The sequence below is a fragment of the Vulpes vulpes genome, chromosome 10 (genome assembly GCF_048418805.1).
Source record: "Vulpes vulpes isolate BD-2025 chromosome 10, VulVul3, whole genome shotgun sequence".
In the NCBI taxonomy this organism is placed as follows: Eukaryota; Metazoa; Chordata; class Mammalia; order Carnivora; family Canidae; genus Vulpes; species Vulpes vulpes.
The window spans coordinates 95649750-95669936 of record NC_132789.1 but is presented as its reverse complement, the minus strand read 5'-3'; the positions used below and the strand labels follow the sequence as shown (position 1 = coordinate 95669936).

The following is a 20187-nucleotide window of genomic DNA, read 5'->3' as shown; positions in this document are numbered from 1 at the left end:
ATATACATAAAAACACCTCATATATTTCCAACATATAGTTGACGGTTAATTATACCCTGGTTTCCACATTGGGGAGTGCAACTTGTTATTCAGGGTTTAGCTTAAGAAGTTATTTTACCAAGATTTAAAAGTTAAGCTAATTATTCCCTTAATACTTTGGTTATATGATGATTGTATCAATTTCCATATTATAATACATAATATTGTTTATGTATATTTCTGGAAAAAGACTGAAATCTTGCAGACAAATCATGTGTTACTATCTTTCCGTTTTCCTTACCTAATAATTTCCTTACCTTATAATTCCAGACATATAATACATGCTCAATAATGTACTTGATAAGCGACAATCATACTATAATTCCATGATGTAGCTCACTGAATTTCTCTATGAAATCCTTTTATACATATGCTCCTGTATTTCAGCCGTATTGCTATTATTTTAAAATTTTATAAAGGTTGGGGAAAAGTGGATTCTAAGTACAAAAAATAAATACATAAATGGCATTATAGTTATCAATGTGAAATATGAAATGCGGAAAACAGGAAATAATTGTAAAATATGAAGCATGTACATTTGACATAGAGTTTTGGGCTCTCTGCAATAGAATGACAACACAGTTTACGAAACACTTGAGTGCTTTTGGAATAATTTGGCATGCCTCCAAAGCATGGAAGTAGGAAGGAAAACACTTTAATTAGGACAAGCTAAGAGAACTGCTTGACTGTGTAATCGGAAAGCGCTGTACCAAAACTGAAATCATACTTTACAAGTTGCATTTGCCTCTGTTTTCAGCAAATGGCAGTGAGGTTCATATAAGCAACGTGCGCTATGAAGACACGGGAGCATACACTTGTATCGCAAAGAATGAAGCAGGAGTGGATGAAGACATCTCTTCTCTTTTTGTGGAAGATTCTGCTAGAAAGACCCGTATGTATTGAACACTTAGACCCACAACTTTACAATTAGGCCTTTTTCAAAAAGCAAAAGCACCAGAAAACTCTTCAAAATGACCAATGCATAAAACAACAACAACAACAACAACAACAAAAACAAAACAAAAAAACAAAACAAAACAAAACAAAAAAGCACTTTCAGAGCTAGGAAAGAGAAGAATCTTAAAATTTTAAAATCAGGTTTGAGAATCAAACCAGAGGCTTGTGAAATTTTTAATACAACACCAGAATGATCTTGTTTCCTTTGCAAGTGTGCCTGCCATGTTTCAGGTCTTGTCTTCCCATTCTCCCACACAGGAATTTAAATTCCTCTCAAAAATCCCTCTTCCAAAAAAAAAAAAAACAAAAAATCCCTCTTCCAAAGGACTTCGGGATTTCAAGGTCCCAAAAATACAGCAACAAGGCTTCTATAGGTTTAATAAATTAATATATTTCTTTTTCTGTCAGTTCCCTTGCAGTGGGGGGCCCACGGGCCGTACATCAGGGCTTCTCTGCCACAGGCACTGGTTACTGCCACCATAAGACACTCCCTGCCCCGGCACCAACATCCATCCCTGGGCTGTTCTCTCCATTTAGTGGTAGAAACTCTTTGCCTTTGCTCTACATGTTTCCTGGTTATAAAAGTAATAAGAAAAATGTACCACTCTTAAAATATATATATATATATATATATATATATATATATATATATATATATATATATTACTTAGCGAAAGAGATATGGATAGGGTGGGGATGTTAAAGATGGATTTTTAGTAATAGCTCAATTGCTTGGACTTCAAAGTACTATATTATACTTCAAAGTACTATATTATATAGTGTTAATCAAGTGAGCTATCTATGGGAAAACCCACAGACACTTCCTCCCCCCAGTTACATGTGCCACAGTATGGTAGCTTTAGGTTTGGGTCTGGATGTACACGGAATGACTATGGTCCTTGATTCTCAGTCTGATTGTCATATCTATTTACAAGTCTTACTGATCTAATTTGTTGCAGGGGCCCTGATATTTGGAGGGCTGCCTAGTTTGGCATGCCCATTTCTCTGAACCAAGTTTTTGAACAAGATGAAGTATTGTCTCAGGAATCTTCTTATTTCTCTTTAAATCAATGAGTACATGTAGATATTAGTGGGACCAATGGGGAAGGAGGCACTTACTCTAAGTCCTGACTACCAACATATCTTGGTCTGTATTTGGTCTGGCTAGGACAAACTTCATAACAAGCAAATATTTAAAGAGTAAATTCTTAAGGTACAAAGACAGGAAAAAAAAAAAAAGCTGGATTTAATGATCTGGATATGATCCACCATAATGTTTCTACTCCTTTCATATGTTTCTGCTAAACACCAATTTGCAATTCACTTCCTGTTAAAAACATAATTTTCGGTGACAAGTAATTGAATTCTTTGGTTTTCTCTGTTCTTTATGGTGACAATAGTAACAGATTTTAATTTCAACTCTCCATTTTGATATTCTTTTAATGTTGGTCAAGTACTTTCCAATATATTTTCCTAGTTACAGCTTTAAAATACCTAGCAAGAATTCCTATAATCAGTGAATCACTAACTGTTTATCAGCATGTAAATTTGAGGAAAATTCGAGAAGTAGATTCAATATAACTTTATTCATAAATTTAGTCATATAAATGTTTTTGTTTATTTATAGTTTCCGAAATCATGTTTTTATTTTATTTTGTTATTTTAAGCTCTTCGAGGTCAAAATAATACAGTTTGAAAATATTTTGAGATTATATGTTAGTAGCATGCTAATAGCATTTTTAGAAGCTATAGCAATGCAGGCCTTACGACATCTATATTTATAGACCTTTCAAAGTCATCTTCTAAGAAACAATACAAGTGAAAGACTTGGAGTGTTTTGTTCCTAAGTCTGGATATAAATTATTTATAGATGTTCCTTATGTATCTAAATTATGTAACATTTTCAAGGATAAAGAGAGAAAACTAGGTGGTGCCTGGGTGGCTTAGGCAGTTAAAGCGGCTGCCTTTAGCTCAGGTCATAATCCCAGGACCCTGGGATCAAGCCCAGCATCGGATTCCCTGCTCAGCAAGGAGTCTGCTTCTCCCTCTCCCTCTGCCTCTCCCTTCTCTTCATGTTTCTTTCTCTCTCTCTCTCAAATAAATAAATAAAATCTCAAAAAAAAAAAAAAAGAGAAAGAAAGAGGGGGAAAACTAACAGATTTTATTTTTTAACTTAATTAATTTATTTTGGTAAGAACACAGCATAAATTCTACCCTTAAGTTTTTAGGCACATGGTATTTTATTGTTAACTGTAGGCACTGGGATGTATAAAAGATACCTGGAATGTGTTCTTTTTGTGTAACTGTGACTTTATGCCCATTGAGCAACTCTTCATTTTTCTCTCCTTCACATCACCTGACAATCACCATTCTATTTTGTTTCTATGAGTTTGACTCTTTCAGATAACTCATGTAAGTGCAATTTTATAATTGTGACTGGCTTGTTTCAATGAGCATAATGTCTTTCAGGCCCATTCATGTTGTCACAAATGGTAGGATTTCCTTCTTTTTCAGGCCACACGTTCCACTGTATGCATACACAATGTTTTCTTTATCCATCCGTCAGTAGATATTTGAGCTGTTTCCATATATTGGCCATTGTGAATGATACTACCATGAATGTATGAGTGCAGATATCACTTTGATCCTGATTTCAGTTTGTTTGGATACACACCCAGAAATTGGATTATTGTATCATATAATAGTTCTATTTTTAATTTCTGAGGAACCTCTGTTTCTCATAGTGGCTGCACCATTTTTCATTCCCACCAACAGGGCACAACGGTTCCAATTTCTCCACATCCTTGACAATATTTTTATCCTTTGTTATAATAATAACCATCCCAACAGGTGTGAGAAAATATTTCATTGTAGTTCCTATTTGCATTTCTGATGATTTGTAAAATAAGACACCTTTCATATACCTACTGGCAATTTCTATGTCTTCTTTTGGAGAAATGTCTGTTCTCATTGCCCATTCTTTTAAAAAAAATTAGGTTGTTTTCTCTTTTTTTAATTAAGTTATAAAAGTTCCTTATATATATGGAAATTAAACACTTATCAGAAATGAGTTGAAAATATGTTTTCCCACTGCATAGGTTGCCTTTTCATTCTCTTGGTTGTTTCCTTTGCCATGAAGAAACTTTTTAGCTGGTAAGGTCCAACTTGTCTATTTTTGTTGGTATTCCCTGTGCTTTTGATAAAATCATAGGCCGATATCCCTGCTGAACATAGATGCAGAATTCATCAATAAAATATTAGCAAACTGAGCCTAATAGCACACTAACAAGATCATAACACCATGATCATGTGGGATTCATCCCTGGAATACAAGCATGGTTCAAAGTATGCAGATCAATAAGTGTGATTTTCACATTAAAAGAAAAAAAGAATGAAAAGTAAAAACCACTTGATCATCCATTAGATACAGAAAAAGTATTTGACACAGTCTTTCATGATAAAAATGCTCAATACTACACATGGAATATACCTTAAAGTAGTAAGGGTCATATGTAACAAGCTCACAGCTAACATCATATAGTCAATGGTTAAAAAATGGAAATCATTCCTTTCCAGATGAGGAATAAGACAAAGATTTCAATTCACCATTTCAAGTCAACATTCACTGGAAGTCCTAGCCACAACAATTGGGCAAGAAAAAGTAAAATCAAAGGCATTAAAATCAGAAAGGAAAAAGTAAAATTGTCCTTGTTTGCAGATGACATGAACCTATAAGTAAAAAGAACTACAAAGCCTCCACAAACAATTAGAACAATAAACATATTCAGTAAAGTTTCAGTGTACAAAATCAACATATAAAATTTGTTGTGTTTCTATAATATAAAATGAGATATCTGAAAGGCATTTAAGGAAGCAATCCCATTAACAATAGTATCAAAGAGAATAAAGTACTTGGGAATAAACGTAATCAAGTAGGTGAAAGATTGTACGCTGAAAACTGTAATACATTAATAAAAGTAATTAACGGTACAAATAAATGGAAAGACATTTCATGCTCATGGTTTGGAAGAACAAATATTTTTAAAAATGCTCATATTACCCAAAGCAATCTATGATTCAGTGCTATTTCCACAAAAAAAAAAAAAAAAAAAACCACAATGGAAATAGGAATAGAAAAAAAAGCCATAAAATTCATATACAACAACAAAATATCTAGAATAATTAAAGTGATCTTGAGAAAGAACAAATCTGGGGACATTATACTTCTCAATTTCAAACAATAAATAAATATATATATAATATATTTATATATATAATATATATAATATAATAATATATAATATAATAATGTATTATATATATTTATATAATAAATAAATAAATAGATAAATAAATAAATAAATAAATATATATATATATATAAAACTATAGTAAGTAAAACAATATGGTACTTGTATAAAGACATATGTAGACAAATGGAATAGAACAGAGTCCAGAAATAAATCCATCAATGTGCAATTAACTTATCTTCAACAAAAGCACCTGTTATACATTGGAGAAAGGAAAGTCTTTTCAAAAAATTGTCCTGGGAAACTGATTGTCCACATGTAAAAGGATGAAACTGGACCCTGATCTTACACCACACACAAAAATCAACTCAAACTGGATTAAAGACTTTAAACATAGGACCTGAAAGTGTAAAACTCTTATATGAAAACAAATGGAAATGTTTCATGACATTGGTCTTGGCAGTGAATTTAATGGATTTTAGCTGTAACCCCAAGCATTTACTAATTCATCTTTATATTCTACTCTTTTATAGGCATGGTAATCCAGTCCCTTTGGAATAACAAATTTTACCTCTCACTTAAATAAATGCCTTTAATTTTTGTTAGGTCCATAAACTTGCTACACTGGTTATTGAGAACATTTCATGTTATATATCATATATATATATATATACATATATATATACATATATATATATATGCAGTTGATGTGAATACACTCATTTTTAGAAATGTATACACATAAATAAAATCAGGATAATACTAAAGGAGTAAACTGAGTAGAATATTAGGAGCTATAGAAAAGAAGAAATTGAAAATGCAAGAGTGTCTATACAGTAGAAGACAGCTTTCCTTGGGGTGTTTCCTAGTGCCCAGTAAACTGTCAGAATCCTGTATAACAAAACCAAAACCAAAATCAAGTGGAGATCATGTTAGAGAAAGCTATGGCCTTTTGTACCCTACCTTTTAAGGACTGCTCTGAGTTCTCTTCTAGGAATATCCATGGACAAAGACCAATATTGATTATACAAAGTGCATTTGGATAGAAAGATATTTTCAAGAAAGCCAAAGGAAACGGTCACGGAGCCATCAGTGATGACTTTACTCCTCTTAACTGTACATATTAAAACATATATTGATTTGTCCACATTCACCAAAAGTAAATTCAGAGGTCTTTCTTCCTTTCAGTGGTGATGGGATACAACGTGTACATGAAAAAGCAAATTGATATAATAGAAGCACATGAACTTTGGCATTAGACATGAGTTAGAGTTGTACTGCGTGATAGCTGTGTGATATGGAGCTATACGTTACCTCTCTGAGCTTTAGTTTTTCTATCTGTAATAATCCAGGATGAATACTAACTCACTAAGGGGTTTCTTTGTAGATACTATAAAGCACTCTCCATAGACATAAAGTAACTCTTCCTCCAATGAATGCTTATTTTCTGAAAATAATCATTTATTCCTTGCTAGAAACATTGACAAAAGTTATTTTTTAAAAACTGGAAAATCTAGTAATTGTTAGAAATTAGAGTTTCTAAAATGAAAGATACATAGAGAAAGAAATAGAGATCCATACAAATATTGAGATAGATGTAGAGATAAGAAGAGAGAGAGAGAGAGAGGGTTGGAGAGAGATGAGTATATATGGACATCTACATAATGACATATCCAAATATAAAAATCATTATTTCATTTTCCATTTAAAAAACCTCACTCAACCAATTAAAGAATACATTTCTTCCTTTAATGTAGCTGTTAAGATATTTTAAATAATATCTTGTCACCAGAATTTACTTTTGTCATAGAATGAAAGCAAAAGCTACACTTTATTTCTCTTACATCAGTCAATTTATATTTCTATTACATTTTCTAAATTCTTCTGTAATGTGCTCTTATTCTGTTTTCTCTTTGAAAGATGCAGGGAAGAGAAGTATTGAATTCCATACAGACTGCAATAAACATGGGGAAAAATTTACAACTTTTGGACTAAATGACACAACACAGTCTTACTTTGTTTAGCTACAGCTTCAGAGCAATCATCCGTTATTTTCTACATAATAGAGCAGTCATACTCGTATCAATCACATTTTTTTTTCCTTATACTACATTTCCCAGCAGGATGATACTGCTGAGTGAACGATTCATGCAAAGCATCATATGGCTAAGGAGTTTATGTTTTGCTTGTAACCTAATCTTTGAATTGGAAAACCTTGAGTTACGGTGCCCAACTTTGTCAACAACCCTCACTGGAAGTTTTCTCATGTGACAAATTAAACTACAAAAAGTACTTCAAAGTAACCTCATCTACAGTTACGTTAGGGATAGGGTTTGATAACTAAGATTTAATGGGGTGATATATAGGGAGGATTTAAATGTAAAGAAGAGTAGAAATGGGCCATAGGGGATTGTAACAGGGAGTAGGAGATGACATGAAATATATGAGAGGGTTTTAGGCAGAGGTAAATGTTATTCATGTGAAAATGGCTTGCAAGTCGCCTAAGCACTCGATACATTTCCATTCCCAAGGGGAGTTCAATTCCCAGATGATAATAATTCATCTTCAGGATTAAGGTAAATGAAAAGCAGTGTGAATATAGGCTGCTATTGAAAGCTTTTAAGCTACTGGCTGCATTAAGCACTGAGCACAGATTATATCACCTCGCTAGGATTTTAGTAAGGAATATGATTAATCTAGGTACTTGTAAATATTAGAACAGAGTGTCTGAATATATTATAATGGTATGTACAACTTTAATCTCTATCATTGTCACAGTCAGCATTATATTTGGAAATATTGGGCCATTACAACAATCCTTAGTGTAGAATTAATTTCAATAAATTAATATTGGTTGGCAATTTTGAAATTTATTAATTATAAGATTCTCTACACCAGTACTTTAGATGTGTTAAACTCTACAACAAGAGTACTTGAATGAACAAGTTATATAAATATATAATGTGAATGTAAATTAATGATATTAGAAAAATACAATGACTGTAATTCGCAATACACGGGCTTTAGAAATATTAGAAAATGTAGCCACTTGTACCTAAATATTTGAAATGATATGTAAATGCTTGAGAAGTTGTTTGCCTATTTTGGAAGTAGAGGAGTGCAGTCATTCCTGTCCCGTGACTGAAGACAGGTCCTCTCCCAATAAGCTCATCCTTTTCCGATGAGCATGCAGCGTAGGAGGCATGGGCTTATAGCAGTGAGGGAGGAAAGGGACACCTGCGTAGCCAGTCACATCAGCCAAATCAACCCTGGCGATCAGTGGGGTGACAGATGTGACAGCCAGATTGCCTACACCAGAAACTAATATCACGCCGTATGTTAACTAAGTGGAATCTAAATAAAACTTTTTTAAAAAATAAAAAGATAAAAAATGGAAAAAAAATAGAGGAAAGGACCTTAAAATGGCAAAAATATGTTCTTCTTACATATAAGCAATTTGAGTATGGTATTGTAAACTATGAAAATAGAACATATTCTGACAATATAGGGAAATTAATTAACTCTCTAGTCTTCATTCACTGGCTGTTTTTATTACTTTATATATATATATATTTTATTTTTAAGTAGGCTCCACAACCAACATAGGGCTTGGTTAGACCCAAGACCCCTGAGATTATGAATGAGTACATGGTCTAACTGACTGTGCTCCTTTGCTTCCTATTTTTTAAAGAATGGAGAATGCCTATTTCAACAGGGAAGATATGGATTTTGTATTGATTTTTTGTTTTAAGTATTTATTTGAGAGAGTGCACACATGAATGGAGGGAGGAGCAGAAGAAAGAGGAAATCCAAGCAGACTCCCAGCTGAGCATGGAGCCTGTGGGGACTGGTCCCAAGAATGTGAGATCATGTCCTGAGCTGAAATCAAGAGCTGGATGCTTAACTGACTGAGCCACCCAGGAGCCCCAGGGCAGTTGTATAAATTTAATGAGCTCATATAAGCAGAACCTTATTAGTGTCTCTAGAGGCTAGGAACATAATATAAATAGATGAGCAAAGTCTGTAAACAGGTACAGGTGAAGCCAAATGCAGCAGTCATCAATTAATTATTATTTCTACACTCAACCAATATGAGATAGGTAGAATAATTAGGAATAAGAACAGTCCGTAGTTAAAGATAAGGTGTGCTTTGATAGCCAGGGTGAAAATTTAATCCTGATCGTTATAAGCTATGTGCTTGAATCAAAAAGAATCAAATAAGAACAAATATTTCAGAAAAAAAATGAAATAAATCAGTAAATGAAAAAATTTCAGTTTTTTAATTTAACCTTCACTGAATATCACTCAATAGAGAAGCTGTACTAAAAACATTTAATGCAGAGTGAACAATTCCTATGTCTTTTGAAAAATCCCCAAATCTATTTATTTAATATCTGTCACAGACTTTTACGTATCAGTAAGCTTAGTGTGAAATAAAATGCACTTAGGATAATCAGACTCATGTCAAGGTTAACCGAGCTTGATAAGCATTTATTATTTTATGAGCTTTTATTATTTATCATAAATTCTAATATTCATAGTCTCAATTTGGTCAATGACATTGTCACATCCCGTGAAGTAACTTGTTCCATAAATCTTTACATTTGTTGACCCAGAATATACTGAAATTATCCGCCTCATGATTTCCGTATCTGAAGGCTGTATTTTTTTTTTTGAAGGCTGTATTTTTAAAATAACATCCTTTTCAATGTCATTAAATAGATCTGTGTCTCACACATTGCCATTTTTGTACAATAGTAAGACTTGTTATCTAACAAGATGCTACGTGACCTGAATGTCATCAAACTGACAGGTTTACAAAAATCCTAAGCAATTGGGCATCTCTTTTGCCTACAAAACAAAACAACACTCAAAGCTTTCTTTGTTTGATTTATTGCGCATATTTTGTCTGCAAGGCGTTATGTACCTTCACTGGAATATTCTCATCTCATCTCATATTACACAATGCCAATTTGCCTAATTTATTTGAAGATAAATTAGGCAAGTGATGATGACATCTTATTTATATTACTTCAGGCATGCAGGCTAAATAAGCTTATATACAGTGACAGTGCTGAGTATAAAATCTCAATGACACTCTTAGAAAATCTGCATACTGATATTTTGTTGGTGGTGTTCGGGAGAGTTCTAAAGTTAGAACTCACTTTAAAATTCTGTAATTCCAGAGGCCTTAAAATTGGTGAATCCTCTGCAAAATAATTGTGCACTTAGTTTCACAAAGAAGTTAGAATTATCATCGCTTGGTGATTTTCTTGCAATTCTTTGATACGGGAACTCAGTTGGAGAATAGGGTAAATGTGTGAAGCATTACTTAAACAAATGTGCTTTTCAAATGCACAGGTTCTGGGGTGAGGGGCTACAATGAGTTACCTTCTGAAAGTTTTATAAAATCTAATTTATGCCGCACATTTTTATCAACTGTCTGCAGAGCCTGGATTGCACATTTGTGTGTCCTGTTGTCCTGTTTGTCCAGATATCTGATTTCTGATGATGAGATGACTATGCCAGAAAGAATGGGTCAGTTCCATTATTGTTCTGCCTCTTCATTTGCTTTACTTTTCAACTTAGTGCACATTTCCATACTTGTGTCACATATGAAATGTAACATTACATAGGAAGTGTTATTAAATATGATATTTCTTAAAAAGTGCTCTATTTCATGCAGTAAACTTGTGTGCCAATATGCGTATCTTTGCCCTAAATTGATCTATCTAATATATACCTTTATACTAAACTGGTATAAACAATACAATTTTGGAAACATTCTTGCAATAGGGAAATTTTAATAGAAAATAAATCATTAGTGAATAAAATATTTCCATTTTTATCTCAAACATGTTTTTTTAGTATTTTTTCAAATGTTTTGGAACAGGAAGTCAAAATATTTTTCTAGAGACTTTTTTTTTTTAGATTTTATTTATTTATTCATGAGAGACATAGAGAGAGAGAGAGAGAGAGAGGCAGAGACACTGGCAGAGGGAGAAGCGGGGTCCACGCAGGGAGCCCAATGTGGGACTCGATCCTGGGTCTCTGGGATCATGCCCTGGGCCGAAGGCAGGCACTAAACCGCTGAGCTACTGGGGCTGCCCCTAGAGACAGTTTGGATTCAGATGACTGAGAGTATTGTAGAAAAAACGAAATAATTATATAATCTTTATTAGAATTTAAATAAAAATAAAAGCTCATGAAATAATTATGTAATTTAAGTATATAAATTATTATAACATTTCACTAAACTGAATATATTTATATGTAGCACAGTTATATATACACACATACTAAAGACTATATATACATATATGTATACACACATACTATCAATATATATTACAACCAATATTGTGCAAATTACAATCATACTAATAGTAATATCAAAGTGTAGTTTTAGGAGTGTGTTTCAAAAGCACAGAAAAACTGGGGGAAACAGTATAATTATGTTAAATTTAAGAAGTTCTAATCTTAAAAATTTACCCCCAAGATATTTTCAATACAATTAACTGATAAGGAGTATCGGAGACAGACAGACAGATGTTAATGAAACAAACCAAAAATAAACTAGAGCATAGTTTCACTTTTTTTTTTTTTAAGATTGTATTTATTTATTCATGAGAGACACACAGAGAGAGAGGCAGAGACCCAGGCAGAGGGAGAAGCAGGCTCCTGGCAGGGAGCCCGATGTGGGACTCGATCCCGGGACCCCGGGGTCACGCCCTGAGACAAAGGCAGACGCTCAACCACTGAGCCACCCAGGCATCCCTAAGAGCATAGTTTTAAAAAGAACTTTCAGAGACAAGAACAAGCAACGTGGCAAGGTATGTTATGAAAAGCTGCTAATCCTCATTAGGTGTCCAGGAAACTTATCTTTTAACCAGAGAGAAATGTCATTTTGCACATACTACAATACCAGAAGTTCAAAAGCTGCGTAATAACAAGATTTGGTAAGATTTGGAAGAGGAAGCTGTCTACACTGTTAGAACTCGTGTCAGCTTTACCACCGTTTGGAAAGCACTTTGGCCTCATTACCTACTAGAGTTGATTCCTCATGGGCCTTGGGAGTCAGCAATCGCATGTATCCAAGCAACATTACATTGCCATTCGCTCGGAAGTTATTTAGGAGGAACCTGCCTTATACTTAATATTTTGCTACGATTTGTCATCTCTTTTTTTATCTACCTTTTAATTCCTTCCATATTTCCGTGGCAACTGAACTAAATTTAATTTACATACTTTTTGCAATGGCTATAATTTAAATGTGTGTGCGGCTGGTTACCTTCCCACGTGCGTGAAGGTCAGTATTACTTCAAACTCATCTACTCAGATGGACGTCTACAAAATTCACAGTGAATAAGGGGTGTCCTTGTAAGGAGAACAAACAAAAAATGTCTATAGGAAACAATCGGTTTGTCCATTCATGCTTTCACTTATTAAATACTCACTGAAGAAAAAAAAACAAAGACAAAAACAAACGTGTTGCTAGCCTGCAGTTAGCAATTCTCTACTTTCAGAAAGGCTGTAGCTTGGTGTGGGTAGAAGTAAAGAGGCTATACTGCGTGGTGGAGTAAAATAATTGCTGCACCAGGCATATACTCCAGGTAGGATAGGATCGCAGGCCCAGAACAACAAAGTCCAACTGGGTCTCACAGCACATAGCCTTTTTTTATTGAGGTGATGACATTTGAGTTGATATTTGGTGGCTGTAGTGAAACTTCCATAGCTAGACACTCAAAAGTATGTCAAACTTGGGAATTGTCATAAAGTGCATGGTGGGTTTCGTGAGCCTTACGTAATGTATGGTCCTAAAAACGTTTGCTGGGAGTCTACAACACGCAGAGAGAACAAATCATTGGCTAGAACCATATTAAGGAGGGCCTCGAACTGCATGAAGGGAAAAAGTCCTATTAAGAGTGATTTGCAAGCTTTGCTCCTGCAAAGGTAAAAATCCTCTCCGTATTCATTACTTAAAGAGTTCACAAGAAGCATTTTTTTGCTAGGTGTTATTATTAACACACAGTGGGCATTTGACCGTGGTTTTTATTACCTGAGTAGAATTAACCAAAATTCTAATTCCCTACACAGCTCATAAGACAAACAGGCTTGTATTGAATCTCAAGACAGAACGTGTATCCTGGAAACTCATTACAGCCTCTGGTGGAACACAATTACCGAGACCGTTCGATGTGAGGTTGAACCATCTTCCTCTATCCATCTCTTGAAGAGTATTTGGCATAATAGCATTTCCCCAAAGTAGTGTTACTTGGTTCATCAGCCTACTTGAATTTCTAAGAAGAAAACCAGCGCATTCATAAAGTATTATTTTTCATAATAAATAATCATATTAAAATAGTCAAGGACTAAAATTACGCCTTAGGCTGCTTATGCCTATTAATTTGTAACCATTAAATTACAGCAAAACTGACACTGGAAAGATTGTATTATGATGATAGAAGATAATCGACCGTCAACTTAATGCTTTTGGGGCCCTCCGAGCAATCTGTACTTCATACTGATATAAATATGGTTGGTAGGACGTTGGCCGGATAAACAACTCTGGCTACATAGCCTAATATGAAAATATTTTATATTTTCATAGTTTAATAGTTTATAGTTTCAGGGATCCCTGGGTGGCGCAGTGGTTTAGCGCCTGCCTTTGGCCCAGGGCATGATCCTGGAGACCCGGGATCGAATCCCACGTCGGGCTCCCGGTGCATGGAGCCTGCTTCTCCCTCTGCCTATGTCCCTGCCTCTCTCTTTCTCTCTCTCTCTGTGTGTGACTATTATAAATAAATTAAAAAAAATAATAGTTTATAGTTTCATAGTTATTTTCATAGTGATAGTTTAAAAAGTGCTGTTCTGCTCCTTAATTTATTTTTAGACTATTGTTATTTTATCCCAGACTATTTGATTGACCTTTTATGTTTTTAACACATGCTTGCTTTACTTTGCCTTTAATAAAAAAAAAAAAAAAAGATTTTATTTATTCATGAGAGACACAGAGAGAGAGGCAGAGACATAGGCAGAGGGAGAAGTGGGCTCCAATGCAGGACTCGATCCCAGGACCCCAGGATCACGCCCTGGGCCAAAGGCTGATGCTCAACCTCTGAGCCCCCTGGGCGTCTCATATTTTGCTTTTTTAGATTAAGCTATTACAGAAATTAACTCAATTGGAGACATTCATAGAAATAACATTTTAAAGGATCCAGTGCTGTAAAATACTTAGCATAGTGTTAACACATATGTGGGGCTCAGTACATATTTGTTCTGGTTCCCATCAGCATTTTTATTTTGAGTCAATGATTATTATCTTTAAATTTTTCTTAAAATTGAGCCTTCCTGTCGAAGAGGCTCTCTTGAGATACATTGAACAATGGATAAAAACTATGAAAATGGGTAAAAAATGGGTAAGAGTGATAGTATGGTAAGCTAGAGTTGGGCCCATTCAAGAAAGAGTTACAAACTAGATATCCTAGGTTTATATTTAGTAGCAAAATATTTTGAAGCTCAGATATATTCAGAAATTGCTTACATTCTTATTAACAGGTTGGCAACTCTTTGTTGACTCTTGTGTCATATATTCTATCACTTCTCTGTGAAGCTAAATTCTATTTTTGAATCCCACTAAAACAATTTCATCCTCAAGTCTGGGGGAAAAAAAAAACGCACCCAGAACATAATCTTTCAGAGTTTCATTCGAATCTGCTCACTCGGCTTGTTGCTGCTTCGTGGAGAGTATGGGGAGCAAGAGAAGTTTCCTAAGGGAATGTTAGTAGAAAAAAAAATTTTAAACTACGTATATGAGAGTGTTCTTGTATCGTATTCCAAAAGTCATGCTTCACCACATTTTATTTTCAGGAGTGAGCAATAATTACAGGTTCCAGGCACTGTGACACCAGGAGGCTTCAGCTGAAGATGCTCTCGCGTGTTGGGGCCTACGTTCATTCTTGCCACAGCCACGGGTGGCTACACTGCTGCTAGTTGGCCTGTTTTTTTTTTTTTTTTTTCCTCTCCCTGTCACTTCTCTGCTGAGCATCCTTGACCCTGTTCCCTTTTCCCTGTGCAGGTAATTACAGCTGCTCGAGTATCACCACTGTCTGTGGCTTCTCCTGCCTTCTTCCGTGTTGACAATGGGAGGAAGAGGATTAGCTGGCACTGTTCTTTCTTAGTGATACGGATTCTTTATGGCATCGGGGGGGGGGGCGGTGGGCAGAGGAGAGAGGAGAGACAAGAGCAGGTGGGAACAGAGGCCCTCCTCCTTTTCTGATTCTGCAGCAGTTGTCCCTCCAGTGGGACAGGTGTTAAGCAGGGATCCTGCTCCGCAAGGTAGCAGCTCTGTCTCAAATAGAGAAGATGGCATGTGTTGAATGGGTATGGGAGCAATTACAAGTCCCTACTCTCTACTGGTAGTCGTGGGGCACATTTTCGCTTCCTTCACCCAGGATGGGGCAGTGATGTCCCTTCTTCATGCTTTCATTTCCCCTTCTCACGTGATGAGAAAGAGTTGTGGTCCTCACGCTCATGTACAGGCATTTAAACAGTGATGGCAATATCTCAGTAAAGAAGATACCAGGCTTCTGGAAGATTAGAGATTTAAAATCAGGTGAGGTTGTGATCGGGAGTCTTAATGGAACAATGTAAGAAGCATGTGAGTTAATTTAGGAAAAGAAAAACTGTGAGGATGGCTGGAGACATTTGTCTGGTTTCATCATGTTTTCCTCTTAAATAAACGATTGAACTGATTCTCAGTTGGTCATATGAAAAAGACCATGTTTCACTTAGTTCGTCTGAGTGATATTTTAAAAACAGGCAAGTAAATTCCAGTAATTAGAAGAGTAACTGTTGGGGCGCCTGGGTGGTTTGGTGGGTGAAGCGTCTGCCCCTGGCTCAGGTCATGATCCTTGGGTCTTGGGATGGAGCCCCGCGTTGGGCTCCTTGCTCACTGGGAGCCTGCTTCTCCTCTCCAGCTGCCCCTCTCCCCGCTCATGTTCACTCTTTCTCTCTCAATTTTTTTTTAAGATTTTATTTATTTATGAGAGACACAGAGAGAGAGGCAGAGACACAGGCAGAGGAAGAAGCAGGGTCCTCCAGGGGAGCCTGATGCGGGACTTGATCCCTGGTGGGGGATCAGGCCCTGAGCCGGAGGCAGATGCTCAACTGCTGAGCCACCCAGGTGTCCCTCTCTCTCTCACAAATTAAAACAAAACAAACAAACAACAACAACAACAACAAAAAAAAAAACAAGAGAGAAGCGTATCTATTGAGAATTTTAAGAAAACATAGGCTAGTAAGTGACAATATCGTGAAGAGCTGAGAACAAAATCTAGGGTTTATGATGTAAACTGCCATTCCTCTGTCACCAATGCAAGCAAAATAAAAGGGCTAATGTTTTTGAGCAGATACTGGATTCACAATTAAGTCAAAGAGAAGGAAAAATATCCCAGGAGACAAAACACTTAGGGAAACCCCAGGCTAGAGTTGAATTGGCCAGGCCAAACCTAGCCTCTTCGACAGGAAGGCTCAATCAACTAAGTGGACATACAATTTACAGTGAACTCGTCTTCTTGGGACCATCAGGGTACTTTCTAACTTAAGATCACAAGCACTGTCATGATTAAACTGAAATCTTTTTATGAAAATTATTATTAGTTTCTAATTTTCCCATTATTACTTTTACATCAAAACTCTAGCTGCATAACACAGACACCTGGGTTCTCTTTCATGAAATTGTAGAAGAGCTAAGATACGTTTAAAATATTTTTGGGAAAATGATCCCACTACTTGTGAACCTATTTATTTTTAAAGATTTTGTTTGTTTATTTTTGAGAAGGAGAGAGGGAAAAAGAGAGAGCATGAGCAGGGGGTAGGGGCAGAAGGAGAAGGAGAAGCAGACTCCCTACTGAATAAGGAGCCTGACGATGATGACGATGATGAGGACACCGATGATGATGACGCAGGGCTCCATCCCAGGACTCTGGGATCATGACCTGCGCCAAAGTCAGATGCTTAACCAACTGAACCACCCAGGTGTCCCTACGTGTGACCTTATTATAGAAAGAGAATATAGCGATTGAGAGTATCGCATTTTACATTTCCGTAACAGAATGCCAAGTCCGGTGCTTAGTGTGTCTAAAAGCAAATCAAAAGCAATAGGAAATTCACTTTAATCAACACCATGTAAATAGTTTAAAGCAATTATGAGACAAATTTGAATTTATCTCAGAACCTGTCCTTGGCCTGCAAAGGCTTTTAATACTTGCTATTTTTTTAAGGTTTTTTTTTTTTTTTTTTTTTTATTCATGAGAGACACAGAGAGAAGGAGAAGCAGAAACACAGGCAGAGGGAGAAGCAGGCTCCATGCAGGGAGCCCCACATGGGACTCAATCCCACGACTCCAGGATCACCTCCTGGGCTGAAGGCAGGCACTAAACTGCTGAGCCACACAGGGATCCCCTAATATTTGCTGTTTGACAAAGAATGACTCAAGGGGTATATTAAATCCGTGTTCCTCAATGCTGTACGCACAAACATTATTTCTCTTAATTAAAAAGCAAGATATCTTGGCTAATTGCTGCAGTTGCTTCGTATTTGACTTAAAAGATTAAGTTCTTACCTTTGAAGATATGTTTAGGAAAAATGTGTTCTTGTTTTCCAAAATATACGTGTCTATATGCGTATAAACACGTGTTGTGTGTGTGCATACACAGGTGTGTAAGTGCCAGTCACTGTTCTAAGCAATTAAAAATTCTTAGCTCATGGAATGCTCTTAAAATCCTTATACTATCTAATTTGTCTGTATATTTCATGCAATTTCTTTAGAAATCTGTTCTAACAAGAAGTTAACCTCTGTTAACTTATAATCAGCTTATTTTATGAGACATTATGTCATTTCCTACGTGAACACTTCCTCAGAGTGTGGAAAGTCTAATTTTTTTCCTTCTTATCTTTGCTAAAAATTTCAGATGCTAAGTTTATGGCCTCCTGCAGTGGTTATTCGTTTGGATGTCTGATGCCTTTTATTGTACTGCTACTAATCTCTTTTATAATATCTTTAAAGATGAGCAATTTTAACTGAATTATAAACTATATATTTACCCAGAATTCTTAAGCATCAAGATATTTAATGTATTTGAGATTTGTAACTCTAATTTGTAATTTTCCTCATGAAATATTTACCTAAAATCTTTATCTTAATAATAAATAATATTTTAAAGTAGTCAATCTCCTTCAAAGACGGCATATCTCTTATTTTACTCTATATTTAAATGCAATTATATTTGTATGTTAACATTATATGTAACATGAACATATTCAGTAGATATTTAAATATTAAATGATGAGCAATTCAGAATATGAGAGAAGTAATGAACATTTTTAGAGGGGTGCCTGGGTGGCTCAGTCGGTTAAGTGTCTGAATCTTGGTTTCAACTCAGGTCACAATCTCATGGGTCTTGAGATTTAGCTCTGCACTCAGTGGGGGGTCTGCTTGAGGATTCTCTCCCTCTCCCCCTCCCCCCACTCATACTCCCTTCTCTTTCCCTCTTCCTCTCTTTCTGTTACCTAATTAACTAAATATTTAAAAAATAATAGAAATAACACCCTTTTATACAAATTAGGTGGCATTGCAACTGCTTTATGGTCTGCGGTCTTTCATTGTTTCCTTACACATAATATGATAATAAGGAGAATGCCCTGAGATCCCTAATTATAGGTTAAGATATATTCTTTTATGCAATATTTCATTTTGGCAATATTTCTATTAATTTAATGTCTATTGGTGTGATTACCTAAGTTTACCTAGGATATATGCATATATAGTTAGCCAAGATCTACTGAGCAATAAATTATGTGCCACGTGCTACTTAAAATATTTTATAATCTTTTTATCTTGTAATTCTCTATTCAACCATTTGATATGTTCTAGAGGTGAGAAAGGTAAGGCAAAAAAAGAGGCAACTTTGCTTGCCGTCTACTTAAAATGATAGAGTATATGAGCAAGTTAGAAGGCAAAGATTTTCCCGTGTATCTGCAGCTAATCACTACAATTGTTTAATGATGTCATTGTTTATTGTTTATCTTGTAAAAATGACAGTCAATACAGTTGTGTGAAGAATTATCAAAATCAAGTCACTTCCTAAAAATAAATAAATAAATAAATAAATAAATAAATAAATAAATAAATAAAGTCACTTCCTGATGGTGGTAGGCTTAGAATTTCTATTAGGAGATGCTCAGGTCTTGGCAGTCTGGCTGGGAGGATGTTAGCTAGTAAAGTTTCCTCGACGTTATGTTTGCTTAGTAAGCAGTCTGCTACACTAACGTTCTGTGGTGTCCAAGATGGTCCTAATGATCCTCCTCTTCTGTTAAACACCCCCTTGTATTATTTTCTCACTTTGAGATACATCAGTTCCCTGTCGCACATAGGGTGGGATGGAGGTAAAGCTATATGACTTCTGAAGCCATGTCACAAAGGGCATTGTGGCCTCTGCCTTGCTGTCCCGATCACTGATTCTGGGGGAAGCCAACTGTCAGTATGTGAGGACATGTAAGCAGCACTGAGGAGAGTCCCATTAAGTAGAGAACTGGGGCTTTTTGCCAACAGCCAGCACCAGACTGCCCGCCAGTACAGTGAGCCGCCTCGGAAGTGGATCTTCCAGCCCAGGTTAAGCCTTCAGATAACTGGAGTCTCATGAGACCCCAAATCAGAACCCTCTCAGCCAAGCCACCACCACAAATACCATAAATGATTTTTGTTGCTTTAAGCTGCTAAGTCTGAGATAATTTTTTATGCATCATGTGATAACTACTGCAAATACGGGCTTACTTGATTTGGCACTGGAAGGAAAGGTGGATATTATTTTTTTTAAGTTCATTTATTTATTTTTTATTTATTTAAGTAATCTCTACACAGAGCATGGAGCCCAAACTC

At 35.7% G+C, this 20187-nt stretch overlaps 1 protein-coding gene across 2 annotated transcripts in view; it reads left to right on the top strand.

Annotated features, from left to right (window-relative positions):
- The window catches only part of FSTL5 (follistatin like 5), a 685094-nt gene that overhangs the window by 548914 nt on the left and 115993 nt on the right, over positions 1–20187 (top strand). For both annotated transcript variants that reach the window (XM_026008082.2, XM_026008081.2), the window contains exon 10: positions 797–931. In XM_026008082.2, the coding sequence (XP_025863867.1) occupies positions 797–931 (135 nt within the window). The remainder of the gene's footprint in view (positions 1–796; positions 932–20187) is intronic.